The sequence below is a fragment of the Lissotriton vulgaris genome, chromosome 12 (genome assembly GCF_964263255.1).
Source record: "Lissotriton vulgaris chromosome 12, aLisVul1.2, whole genome shotgun sequence".
Classification (NCBI taxonomy): Eukaryota; Metazoa; Chordata; class Amphibia; order Caudata; family Salamandridae; genus Lissotriton; species Lissotriton vulgaris.
Window position 1 is genome coordinate 676977951 of NC_141700.1, and position 12210 is coordinate 676990160.

Here is a 12210-nt window from a genome sequence, read left to right on the forward strand (position 1 = left end):
AAGCGCTGTGGGAGAGCTGTGTTATTAAAACGACCTGTCAAATGTCACGTGGTCCAGCTCTTAACACAAGTAAGGCCTGAGAGGAAGCCAGGGCTGAGAAACCCGGGGGAGGAGGGAGGGGGGCGTCTTGGAAAATGCTAAATCGAATTGCAAAATGTCTCGTGGGAGCCTGTGCGGATTATTAGGGAACCGAGTGTAGCAAGATAGAAGAATCCTCAAGGCGCTATCGTTTCCTCGGCGGGTGTGAGGCAGGGGAGGGGCGGCCGGGGACTGTCAAACAGCTTGTGATCCTCGGCAGGCAGGCGCCCGCCACCTGATACCGACTACTGAGCCGTGAAATGACCCCGAGCCCTGCAGTGAGTAACTTCACACCCGCCTCCTCCCCCGCCCTGCTCTTAAATAACACACGTCTCTACTTAGGGAGGGAGGGGGCGCCCGGGGACCGCTGACACCGAGAGCAGTGAGGGAAGAACAACTTACAACCGACCCTCCTCCGGCTCAGACTCCTGGCTTGCAATTACAAAAGACGGAAAAAAAGACAGCACAGCCGGCTGAATGTGAACACAGCCCCCCTGGCCTGCAGGGAGGGGGCGCCGGTCCTTACCTGGCAGGTAATACACGGGGGGCTTCAGTCCGAACATGATGCGAGGTCACTCTTTCATGGCTTCCAGAGAATGAGACGGGAGACCCCCAAAATCACACCGCAGCAGGCTGTCCTCCTGAGGGGTGGCGGCAGCGCCGAGGAGCAGGAGCCCGAGGGGGGTCCAGGCTCGACTTTAGACGTAGAACAAGAGGGGCTCCAGCCTGCACTCAATTCACTCCCGAGGGTTGTCAGTGGATTGGTTTCTGGCACAGGGGTTCCATGTTTTGAGGGGGGTGGAGGGGTCCCCACTTCTCTTTATCCTTTACTTTGACGACTCAGGAGCTCGCACACATCCATGGTGGTCGCAAGACCCTATCGGACCAGGGTATCGCCCCACGGGGGTATTTTCCACGAGATTTCAAACTTCTGCTTAGGGGCACCCGGCCTTCTGCCTGGGGAGAGGGGTCCCAGCCTTCTGCACCTCAATCCTCCTCCTCGTGTGAAGCTGACCTCACCGCGCTGCTCCTGAACCTGGAGGGTGGGGTGGCGCGTGCACTTTTCAGATGAGGTCCAGCCCTCTCCAGGGGGCTGCTGGCCCAGGTGCTCTGCCGCTGAGGGGTTCGCAGGATCCAAACGTGGGGCACCCCAGAGGCTCTGTTCCTCAAGCGTCAGATCCTGGCTGGGAGACTGGTCCAAGTGCCATGGTACGTAGGAGAGGCTGACACCAGATGGGGGGTCGTCTAGCTGCCCTGGTCTTCAGGGAGCTGATGCAACGTGCCTTGGTCCTCAAAGTGGGGAGGGGGGGAAGGTCGATCCAACAAGCCTTGGCCCTGAAGGGGGCTGGTCCAGGTGCCTTGGTACTCCGGGAGCTGGGTCCAGGTGCCTTGTTCCAGGGGGCGATCCAACGAGCGCTGGTCCAGGTGCCTTGGTCCCGAGGGGGGGTTGTTGGGAGGCTGGCCCACTTCTTTTCCACAGGGAGTTCAGCGGAACCTCCTAAAGGTGGGTGCAGCCGACCCGGTCCTCATGAGGTCGCAGTCCTCTTTGCTTTTTTGGGGGAGGGAGGAGGGGGTGCGTTCCAAGTGACCTGCTCTTCAGGGGTCGCAGCTCTCCTTCCGGGCGAGATGCAGCTGTTCGAGTTCCCAGCAGGGGTGCTCTCAGCCCTCTTCCTCCTTGAGAAGGCGCTTCCTCGGAGGTCGCAGCGCCCCCCCGTCCAAGGTGTGGAGATCCTCAGCTGGCCCCACTTCCGCCCGCGCCGCCCCCTTCCTCGTGAGGTGAACACACGCACAGGACCCGGCTGACAGCTCCCGAGCTGCTGGCTGCCTCTCTCCCTCGGCCCCAGCCCTGACTCAGAGGCTCGAACGGGAGGGAGGGAGGGAGGGGAGGAGAAACCACCGCCACCCCCGGGCTACACTAACACCACACACGGCGGGGGGAGGGGCCGCTCGAAGGAGCGCCCCCACCCCCATCAATTTTTATGCGAGAATCATTGTCGGTAAATTGGAAAATCTGGCCGAGTGACAGCAGATCTGTCTGCCCTAATGAAGGAGGTTCACACCGAGACAGCTGCCTGGAGGCAGGCTGTGAGCACCCAGGGGGGGTATGTGATCCTGTGAGAGGAGGCTGTGAGCACCCAGGGAGGTCTGTGATCCTGTGAGAGGGGACTGTGAGCTCCCAGGGGGGTCCGTGATCTTGTGAGAGGGGACTGTGAGCACCCAGGGGGGTCTGTGATCCTGTGAGAGGAGGCTGTGAGCACCCAGGGGGGTCTGTGATCCTGTGAGAGGAGGCTGTGAGCACCCGGGGGGGGGGGGGTCTGTGATCCTGTGAGAGGAGGCTGTGAGCACCCAGGGGGGGGGGTGTCTGTGATCCTGTGAGAGGAGGCTGTGAGCACCCAGGGAGGTCTGTGATCATGTGAGAGGAGGCTGTGAGCACCCAGGGGGGGTCCGTGATCTTGTGAGAGGGGACTGTGAGCACCCACGGGGTCTGTGATACTGCGAGAGGTTCTCTGATCCTGTGAGAGGAGGCTGTGAGCACCCAGGGGGTCTGTGATCCTGTGAGAGGTTCTCTGATCCTGTGAGGAGGCTGTGAGCACCCAGGGGGGGTCCGTGATCTTGTGAGAGGGGACTGTGAGCACCCACGGGGTCTGTGATCCTGTGAGAGGTTCTCTGATCCTGTGAGAGGAGGCTGTGAGCAGCCAGGGAGGTCTGTGATCCTGTGAGAGGAGGCTGTGAGCACCCAGGGGGGTCTGTGATCCTGTGAGAGGAGGCTGTGAGCACCCAGGGAGGTCTGTGATCATGTGAGAGGAGACTGTGAGCACCCAGGGGGGTCCGTGATCTTGTGAGAGGGGACTGTGAGCACCCACGGGGTCTGTGATACTGCGAGAGGAGGCTGTGAGAACCCAGGGGGGCTGTGATCCTGTGAGAGGAGGCTTTGAGCACCCAGGGGGTCTGTGATCCTGTGAGAGGTTCTCTGATCCTGTGAGAGGAGGCTGTGAGCACCCAGGGGGGTCTGTGATCTTGTGAGATGGGACTGTGAGCACCCAGGGGGGTGGGGGTCTGTGATCCTGTGAGAGGGGACTGAGCACACAGGGGGGTCTGATCCTGTGAGAAGAGACTGTGAGCACCCAGGGGGGTCCGTGATCTTGTGAGATGGGACTGTGAGCCCCGGGGGAGGGGGGGGGGGGTCTGTGACCATGTAAGAGAGGGCCTTGAGCACCCGGGGTTCTGTAATTCAGCAAGAGGGGTCTGTGAGTACCGGATTGAGAGGGTGGTGGGGGGAGCGGTGATCCTGTAAGAGAGGGGGGGGGGGTGAGCAGGGTGGTGATCTTTTAAGAGGGGCAGTGAGCGGGGGGGGGTGATCTTGTAAGAGGGGCAGTGAGCGGGGGGGGTAATCTTGTAAGAGGGGCAGTGAGCGGGGGGGTGATCTTGTAAGAGGGGCAGTGAGCGGGGGGGGTGATCTTGTAAGAGGGGCAGTGAGCGGGGGGTGATCTTGTAAGAGGGGCAGTGAGCAGGGGGGGTGATCTTGTAAGAGGGGCAGTGAGCGGGGGGGGGTGAGGCAGTGAGCGGGGGGGTGATCTTGTAAGAGGGGCAGTGAGCGGGGGGGTGATCTTGTAAGAGGGGCAGTGAGCAGGGGGGGGATCTTGTAAGAGGGGCAGTGAGCGGGGGGGGTGATCTTGTAAGAGGGGCAGTGAGCGGGGGGGTGATCTTGTAAGAGGGGCAGTGAGCGGGGGGGTGATCTTGTAAGAGGGGCAGTGAGCGGGGGGGGTGATCTTGTAAGAGGGGCTGTGAGCACTCTGCGGAAGGGTGGTAGAAACAGGAGGTGTGACCCTGCCCGAGGGAGCTGCAAGAGGGGCTGGAGGCGGGTAGTCTGGTGGAGGGAACTATGAAAGCCCCCCCCCACACACACAAACCTCCCGGTGCCCCCCCCCCCCTCCCCCTCCACATACACAAACCTCCCGGTGCACTGGAATCAATCTACCCGGCATGTGCGAGAGGGGTTGTAAGCAGTGCGCGCAAGTGGGGCACCAAGAGGCGCTGTGCGCACACTGCAAGGTGCGCTCTGACATCCCGAAGGGGGGGGGGGGTCTGTGCCCCTGCGGGGCCCTGGGGGTGGTATACTCGGGGGGGGTGGAGTCTTCAAGAAGGGTTGTGAGCACCTTCCGGAGGCAGCGGAAGACAGCAGGAATAGTCTCTAAGCGTTCTGTGGTACCGAGGCTTCAGGCTCCCCCTAGAGGCGGGGGGAGTCTTCAAGAGACGGCATCAAGCCCTCTGGAGGGGCCTGTGTGTCTGTAAGCACCCCCACAGGAGGGGAGAGTACCCACTCTGGAGCAGTCTGTCTGTAAGCACTCTGCAGGAGGAGAGTATCTTCAAGACTGAGACGGCTCTAAGCACTCGAGACGTCTGTGTCTGTAAGCACTCTGCGGGGGCGAACCACGCAGAAGGTGAGAGCAGGGGCGGCCTTAGGCATGTGCAAGCTGTGCACCTGCACAGGGCCACCAAACCCCAGGGGCCACCACCCCAATATATATCCCTAATATATTAATCCTCTGAGGATGGATACATATTTGCGTGGCGGCCCCTGGCAGGGATTTGGCGGCCTCTGGTTCTGTTCCACTTCCAAACACTCTGACCCCCCCCCCCCCCCACTCCCCCCTCTTCACTGGCCTCTGCGCCTCTTCCGGGGGCTCCTCTTCCGGGGCCCTCTTCCGGCCCCCTACCTACGCTCCCTGCCCAGGGCCGCCATGAGCCTAGGGCCGCCATGAGCCTAGGGCCGCCATGAGCCTAGAGACGCCCCTGGTGGGAGCCTGCAAGAGGATCCTGTAAGAACCACGCAGAAGGTGAGAGCCTGTAAGAGGAGCCTGTAAGAACCACGCAGAAGGTGAGAGCCTGTAAGAGGAGCCTGTAAGAATCACGTAGAAGGTGAGAGCCTGCAAGAGGAGCTTTGAGGACCCTAGGGAAGGTGACAGGCCGCACGGAGGGCTGTAAGAACCAATCAGAAGACGAGAGCAGCCCAGGAGATGGCTTTATAAACTCTCGAGTGGGCGAGAGTGTGCCAGGGTGGTCTGTAAGCGGTTTAGTAGGCGAGTCCCTGCCAGATACAACTCTTGCTGGGCTGTGTGGCACGAGGACGTGAACATACAGTGGAGGACCTCTGCACCCATGAGTGGCAGAGTGCCTACAGGAAGCGAGCAGCAAGCCCTGTACGGAGGTGAAGTACTCTGGGAGATGAGGCAGCCTGCAGGAAGGACTGCTAAGATACCTGCATGAGCAGGCGACCCAGCAGCAGGGACAGGCGTGCTGGTCTCTGGAGGGCGGCGGTGCTTGGAGCTTGTAGTAGTGGTGCCGGACCGGGGCGGGGGGGGGGGGGAGGGGGGATGCTAGTCCTCAGCAGATCGGAGAGTGCACAGGGGTTTGGTTGTGAGTGAGTCGGTAGGTTTGTTCACGAAGGCTACAGCCGTGCAGGCTAGCTGTGCGTGCTAGCAGTAGCAGGTGCCTACATCCGTGCACTATGTAAGACAGATGCCAGCTTCCAGGAGGAGGCTCGGCCAGGCATGTCATGCGCGCGGGAGGCAGATCAGGGATGCTTGAACATGCACCGTCCATAGGAAAACTGCACAAGAGAACACTGGGAGTCAGGAATCCAGATGACAGCTGCAGTTTCCTGGCAGCATACCTGCCCAAGTGCCCTCAATTCAGACAGTAAGCTTTACCGTCCTGACACTAAGGCATGCCAGTGAGCAGTGATTCACAGCGAGACGGGACCGCCCCACCCACCCATGTGGTATCTTCCACGTCCGGTAGCCTTTATTTCTGGCGCATGGCTATCAGTAGTGCAGCAGGTGCAATGACACCGGGGCCTGCATCTCCCTATGATGGCTTTATTTTAGCATTGTACAGGGTTGAGTGGGCCTCACTGCTTTTCATTGGGGTTCCGGACACATGGTTTAATTTCTCAGTGAGCACATTAATGCAGCCCTGAGACAGGGCTATACCAGCTACATTCGGGTACCCCAGCAGAAGAGGGTCTTCAACCCCTCCCCAGAATGCATTCTTGCAGAGTATAACACCAGCTTCATTTCAAGGTGGCCCGCACGATTAAGATTCTTTATATAAACCCACAATGGCTCAGTGAGGTGAACGCTCCTAGGTGGCACGTGCGGTGGTTGGGCAGGTCAACAGTTCGATTACTCGCAGAACTGTGACTGGCACCTGTTATTTACAGCAGTTTACAAAAATCATACGTGTGGTATGAAGCGATGCTAAAGCACGTCATTATGTTATTTTGCTCTATGGAACCGCCAGACAGCTATATTGCCCCCCAGAGCGTATGCGAAAATAGCATATGCAGCGCCTTGGTGTTCTCTTCAAGGTAAAATCGACGCTTTTGTTTATAGCTCCTAGTGCACCCGAACAAGGCGCTTCAGCGTTCAGTGCACGAACATGGAGCCGGTGAATCTCGGATGTTATATTGCCAGGGAGCTGCTAATTACAGGGTGGATCCCAGCACACCCCAGACAGCCCGCTGCTTCCGCGCCACTCCCAGGGGAGACGGAGACGCCCCGCGGAGGACGTGCTGCGTGACAGCCGGAGGGGGACGCTTGACGCGCAATGCGTCAGAGTGCTGCTGAAGGCCCCCTATTCAGACACGCAGGGGGCGGGGCGTCTGCGGGATAGCCCCGCCCTACAGCGCCCTCGGGGTTCGAGGGCGCCCGAGAAAACCAGCTGGGAGGTCTTGGGGTGTGAGGATATTTATTTAAGGTGCTGTAGTAGTACAGACTCCGTCACGACGACGTCCAGGGCTTACCATTGCAGCGACTCGAGGCACAGGAGAGCCAATGCCATGATGACACACATGCTTAAATTGAGAAGTACAAGGAAGGGTCCAGTCCAGAGCATGACGAAGGAAGGGTCCAGTCCAGAGCATGACGTAGGAAGGGGTCCGCCTCATGTGCCATGGAATGTTATTCCAGGTCTTGGGCGCTGCCCCAGTCAGTCAGGGCGGGCTTTAGCTCTGTTGCCACCTATTGGGAAATTCATTTTTGGCGCCCTCCCTCCTCCTCAGATTCCCTCACTACCATCCCAAAAAGTGCCCCTCATCTCGCCATGCCCCTTTCTCACATACATTTATTTTCTTTCAAAGCACTGTGTTAAAATTCATGAACAATTACAACACACTGGTAAAAGCTGACTTTACTAATACGCATGCATATCTACCCAAACAAACCTTTTTCAGAAACATTAGGAATAATGAAAGACTGGGGAAAAAGAATAATTCATTAACCTATTTTGTGCAGTTTGCATGCAGCTCTCCCTAATAGTCACTGTTCTGCATTAGGGTTGTGTCTTAAGAACTGCTGTAACAGAAGGATCTCTGTGACAAAAGCAGTGGTCCACTCAGCTAGCCACATAAAATACAGATGTGATCTGCAGAGTATGCGTTCTTCGCAGCAGGTATATTAACCCTCTGTGCTGCTTTATGGCGAGTCAAAACTGCCACAAGACAAAACTCTGATCTCTCTTTCTAGCAGGAACATTAATCACAAGAGCTAGCTTGACATTTTTATTGCTGCCTGAAAACTGGACAGACAAGGAACTCTTCAACAGGTGTTTTTAAATTGCAACATTGCTAAACACTGGCTTCCCTGAGGCCAGCACCCTGGCACAGTTTTTGAGGGCGGCACGCAGCAGCACTTCGCCCTTTCACTTCACTAGCACCCCGCTCTTACCTACACGCACCGGCCGCCACCCTGATCACACCTCCCTGCGGCCCGTCCCTCCCACGGATAGTAAAGAGCTGACCCGCCTGAGCCTCCGCTGTGACCAGCCTGACTCGTGCAGCATCGGTCGCTCCCCCAGGCTCCCTGAACACTGGGTATCGTAGCGCTTTAATTGCAATTGCCACCAGCAGTGTTTGTGCTCTGCATTTCTGTAGCGCTATTTAGCTGAACTCTTAGCCCACATCGCGCGAGTGATATTCATTCCTGTAGCGCGAGTTAAGACTAATTTGCCTGCTGCGCTATTCACTATTGTTGGTTCTGCCTGCTTCTAAGTTTATATGTGCCTCTGCTCACTTTTCTAAATTAATTCCCTACTTGTGCCCATCTCGTCGTGTTTGCGCTGTGTTTTGCGGCCATTTTGTTTGTTGTTGTGCCTGCCAGCCCGCCCTCCACCCCGATCACACCTCCGTGCGGCCCCTCCCTCGCCCCTCCCCCTCCACTATCCACTAATGACAGATGCTTTTGCGTTCACGCGCAGCGCTCACGCCCCATGCTCGCCGAAGGTGCGCCAAAGGTAAGCCCGTCTACGCCCGTCCGCGCCTGGACCGCGCCCAGCGCCTGTCCCCCTGGTCCCCGCCGCACCCAACCCACTAGAATCACGTATGATGCCGCTACTCTCCTCGCCCTCAACCCCGGACGCACACCACAATGCTGCGATGCCACCCCAGGTCGTACCCACGGCCCATTCGCCTGCCTCTCATGCAAGTTCAACTGCTTCAGGACCCTCACCAAACCCACTTCTCCCACACACAGCTCCGAATCTAACCACCTGAAGTGCATCCTGCTGAACACCCGCTCGGTCCACAGACACGCAACAGAACTCTGGGACCTACTCGACACTGCGTCACCGGACATCGCCTTCCTTACTGAAACATGGATGAACGCATCATCAGCACCCGACATCGCCATAGCCATACCGGACGCTTACAAGATTATCTGAAAAGACCGCACCAATCAAACAGGAGGTGGCATCGCCATCATCCATAGAAACATCATCAAAATCACGACCGGCTCCGACGATAATCTTACAACCGCCGAACATCTCCACTTCCAGATCCACACCGACCCTAGGACCAAACTTAGAGGCACCCTCATCTACAGGCCTCCAGGAACCCGTACACAATTCAGCGAAGACATCACTGACTTCATCAGTCCACATGCCCTCGCCTCCGAGAACTACATCCTACTAGGAGACCTCAACTACCACCTTGAAAACAAACACGACAGCAACACCTCCACCCTTCTGGACAACCTGGCCAACCTCGGACTCAAACAACTTGTTGATACCCCCACCCATATAGCCGGACACACGCTCGACCCTATCTTCACCTCCAGCAAGCACATCTCCTTCGACTGCACCACAGCTCTCCACTGGACGGACCACAGCTGTGTTCACTTCAGCTACAAAACCACCCTGACCCCCAACCGCCCACAACCTATTCCTCTGAGAAACTGGAACAAAATCACCTCAGACCAACTCCTCACTTCACTCAACCAAAACCCTCCCACCCTCTCACTGGACCCAAACCAAGTGGCCACCAATCTCAAGCAATGGATCACCCACAGTGCTGACGAATTAGCACCCCTGAAAAAGCACCAGATCAAATCAACCAGCAGAAAGGCTCCCTGGTTCAATGATGACCTAAAACAATCCAAGAAGCTATGGAGAAAACATGGAGAAAAAACCCAAACACCGACAACATGGCCACCCTCAAGGCAGCCACCCGCAAACACCACCAACTGATTCGAGCCACCAAGAAATCAGCATTCAAGAATCGTCTCAACAACAGCACCCACAACAGCAAGGAACTCTTCAACATCGTAAAAGAATTCACCAACCCCACCGCAGCATCTAACGACATCACTCCCTCCCAAGACCTCTGCGATGCGTTATCCTCCTTCTTCTACAACAAAATCGCCGACATCCACAACAGCTTCGAGAATACTCCCAGCGATCAACCCTCCCCACCCCCCTCAGATCCTACTCCGCCAACTATCATCCTTAGCGCCTGGAACCCCTGAAGACACCATCCGCCTAATGAACACAATACACTCTGGATCGCCAACCGACCCCTGCCCCCACCACATCTTCAACAAAGCCGACTCCATCATTGCACCCCATCTCCGTGATGTCATCAACTGCTCGTTCAACTCTGCCACCTTACCAGAAAACTGGAAACATGCCGAACTCAGCGCCCTTTTGAAGAAACCCACAGCAGACCCCTCTGAACTTAAAAACTACCGACCCATATCCCTCCTCCCATTCCCGGCCAAAGTCATTGAGAAAGCCGTCAATAGCCAACTCGCCGCCTTCCTTGAATCCAACAACTCCCTCGACCCCTCTCAGTCCGGATTTCGAGCCAAACACAGCACCGAAACCGCCCTCATTGCAGCAACAGACGACATCCGAACACTTCTGGACAACGGAGAAACAGTGGCCCTCATTCTACTCGACCTCTCCGCCGCTTTCGACACAGTCTGCCACATCACCCTCATACAACGCCTCAGCAACATCGGCATACAAGGAAAAGCCTTGGACTGGATCATCTCGTTCCTAGCTGGGAGAACTCAGAGAGTCCGACTTCCCCCATTCAACTCAGAGGCTACTGAAGTCATCTGTGGAGTTCCACAAGGATCATCACTCAGTCCCACCCTCTTCAACGTTTACATGAGCCCACTCGCATCCATCGCGCCAACACAACCTCAACATCATCTCCTACGCCGACGACACCCAATCAATCCTTTCCCTCACCAAAGACCCCAACATCGCCAAAACCAATCTGCACTAAGGCATGAAAGAAGTAGCCGAATGGATGAAACATAGCCGCTTAAAACTCAACTCAGACAAAACGGAGGTGCTCATCCTAGGATCTTCCCCCTCTGCCTGGGACGACTCTTGGTGGCCTTCTGCCCTGGGCACAGCACCCACACCCACAGACCATGCACGTAACCTTGGCTTCATCCTAGACTCCTCTCTCTCGATGTCCAGACAAGTCAACGCAGTCTCATCCTCCTGCTTCAACGTACTTCGCATTCTCAAAAAGATCTTCCGCTGGATCCCCCTCGAGACAAGAAAGACTGTCACCCACGCACTGGTCACAAGTCGACTGGATTATGGTAACACACTATACGCCGGAATCACAGCAAAATTACAGAAAAAACTCCAACGCATCCAAAACGCATCAGCGCGACTCATATTGGACATCCCTCGCCAAGATCACATCACCGGACACCTAAAAGACCTCCACTGGCTTCCCATCAACAAAAGAATTACATTCCGTCTTCTCACCCACGCACACAAGGCCCTCTACAATCTGGGACCCGAATGCCTCAACACTCGACTGTCCTTCTACAAACCCACCCGCCAACTAAGATCTAATCAAGCCCTCGCCGCAGTCCCGCGCATCCGAAAATCCACCATGGGAGGAAGATCCTTCTCCTTCCTGGCAGCCAAGACCTGGAACTCACTCCCCACTCGCCTCCGCCTTACTCAAAACCACATCTCCTTCAGAAAAGAACTTAAAACCTGGCTATTCGACAAATAATGACCCCTTCCCAAGCGCCTTGAGACCCTCTGGGTGAGTAGTGCGCGATATAAATGCCCGAACTTGAACTTGAACTGCGGGACCGCCTCGGGCAGCAAAACTGCTAGCTACGCCACTGTCTCCACGCCAGTGCCCAGTGCAGTCGCGGCTCGCCCCGGTCCTACTGCCCTAAACCTGTCACTTTGCATTATGGATCTTGTAGTCGAGTTTACAGAAGGATGAGTGTGGTCCCAGAATGCATACGAAAACGCCTGCAAAGGACGAGCTAGTGGTGCCTTGACCATGAGAGCAATGCGGGCATTAATTACATGGCTCAACTACCGTGCTTTCAGAAGTGCCCTGACACTACCCACCAGAGGCTAACACCCAACTGACTCTGCTTTAACAATACCAGCGTTTCACTGGAGCCGGCCCATCTGGAAAATCTCCACATTTCCTCCTTGTGTGGACTGCAAAATGTTCAGAGCTACTAAGTCTATGCAGGCCCGGATCATAGTTGCTCTCCCAGTACAGAATTTCTCTTTGAATTCTGGAACTTGTAGTCCTGATTTGTATAGGGAAGATGTGTGGCGCAGCGGCTAGGGCGACTGACTCTGGAATCTGGGGATCACGGTTCGATCCCCGGCACCGGCGGCAGATTAGCCTAGCACCATGTGACTCTGGGCAATAGCTTGCTTAATCTTCCCGATGGCGCCTAGAGACCCTTACGGGTGATTGTGCACTTTACAAATGTGGATCATTATTATAATGGGATAAATTACACATCCTGAAGGGCAAACAAATAAACCTGGACTGGAGGAGCTATTCTG

At 56.4% G+C, this 12210-nt stretch overlaps 1 protein-coding gene across 10 annotated transcripts in view; it reads right to left on the reverse strand.

Moving 5' to 3' along the window:
• The window catches only part of GSE1 (Gse1 coiled-coil protein), a 1074384-nt gene that overhangs the window by 243545 nt on the left and 818629 nt on the right, over positions 1-12210 (reverse strand). For 3 of the 10 annotated variants that reach the window (XM_086945868.1, XM_086945869.1, XM_086945867.1), the window contains exon 1: positions 605-1931. The exons of 6 other annotated variants lie outside the window; for them this stretch is intronic. In XM_086945868.1, the coding sequence (XP_086801994.1) occupies positions 605-641 (37 nt within the window). In that variant the 5' untranslated portion in view covers positions 642-1931. Of the gene's footprint in view, positions 1-604; positions 1940-12210 lie in introns of those variants that run through there. One more of the 10 variants, XM_086945870.1, reaches the window with a different exon arrangement.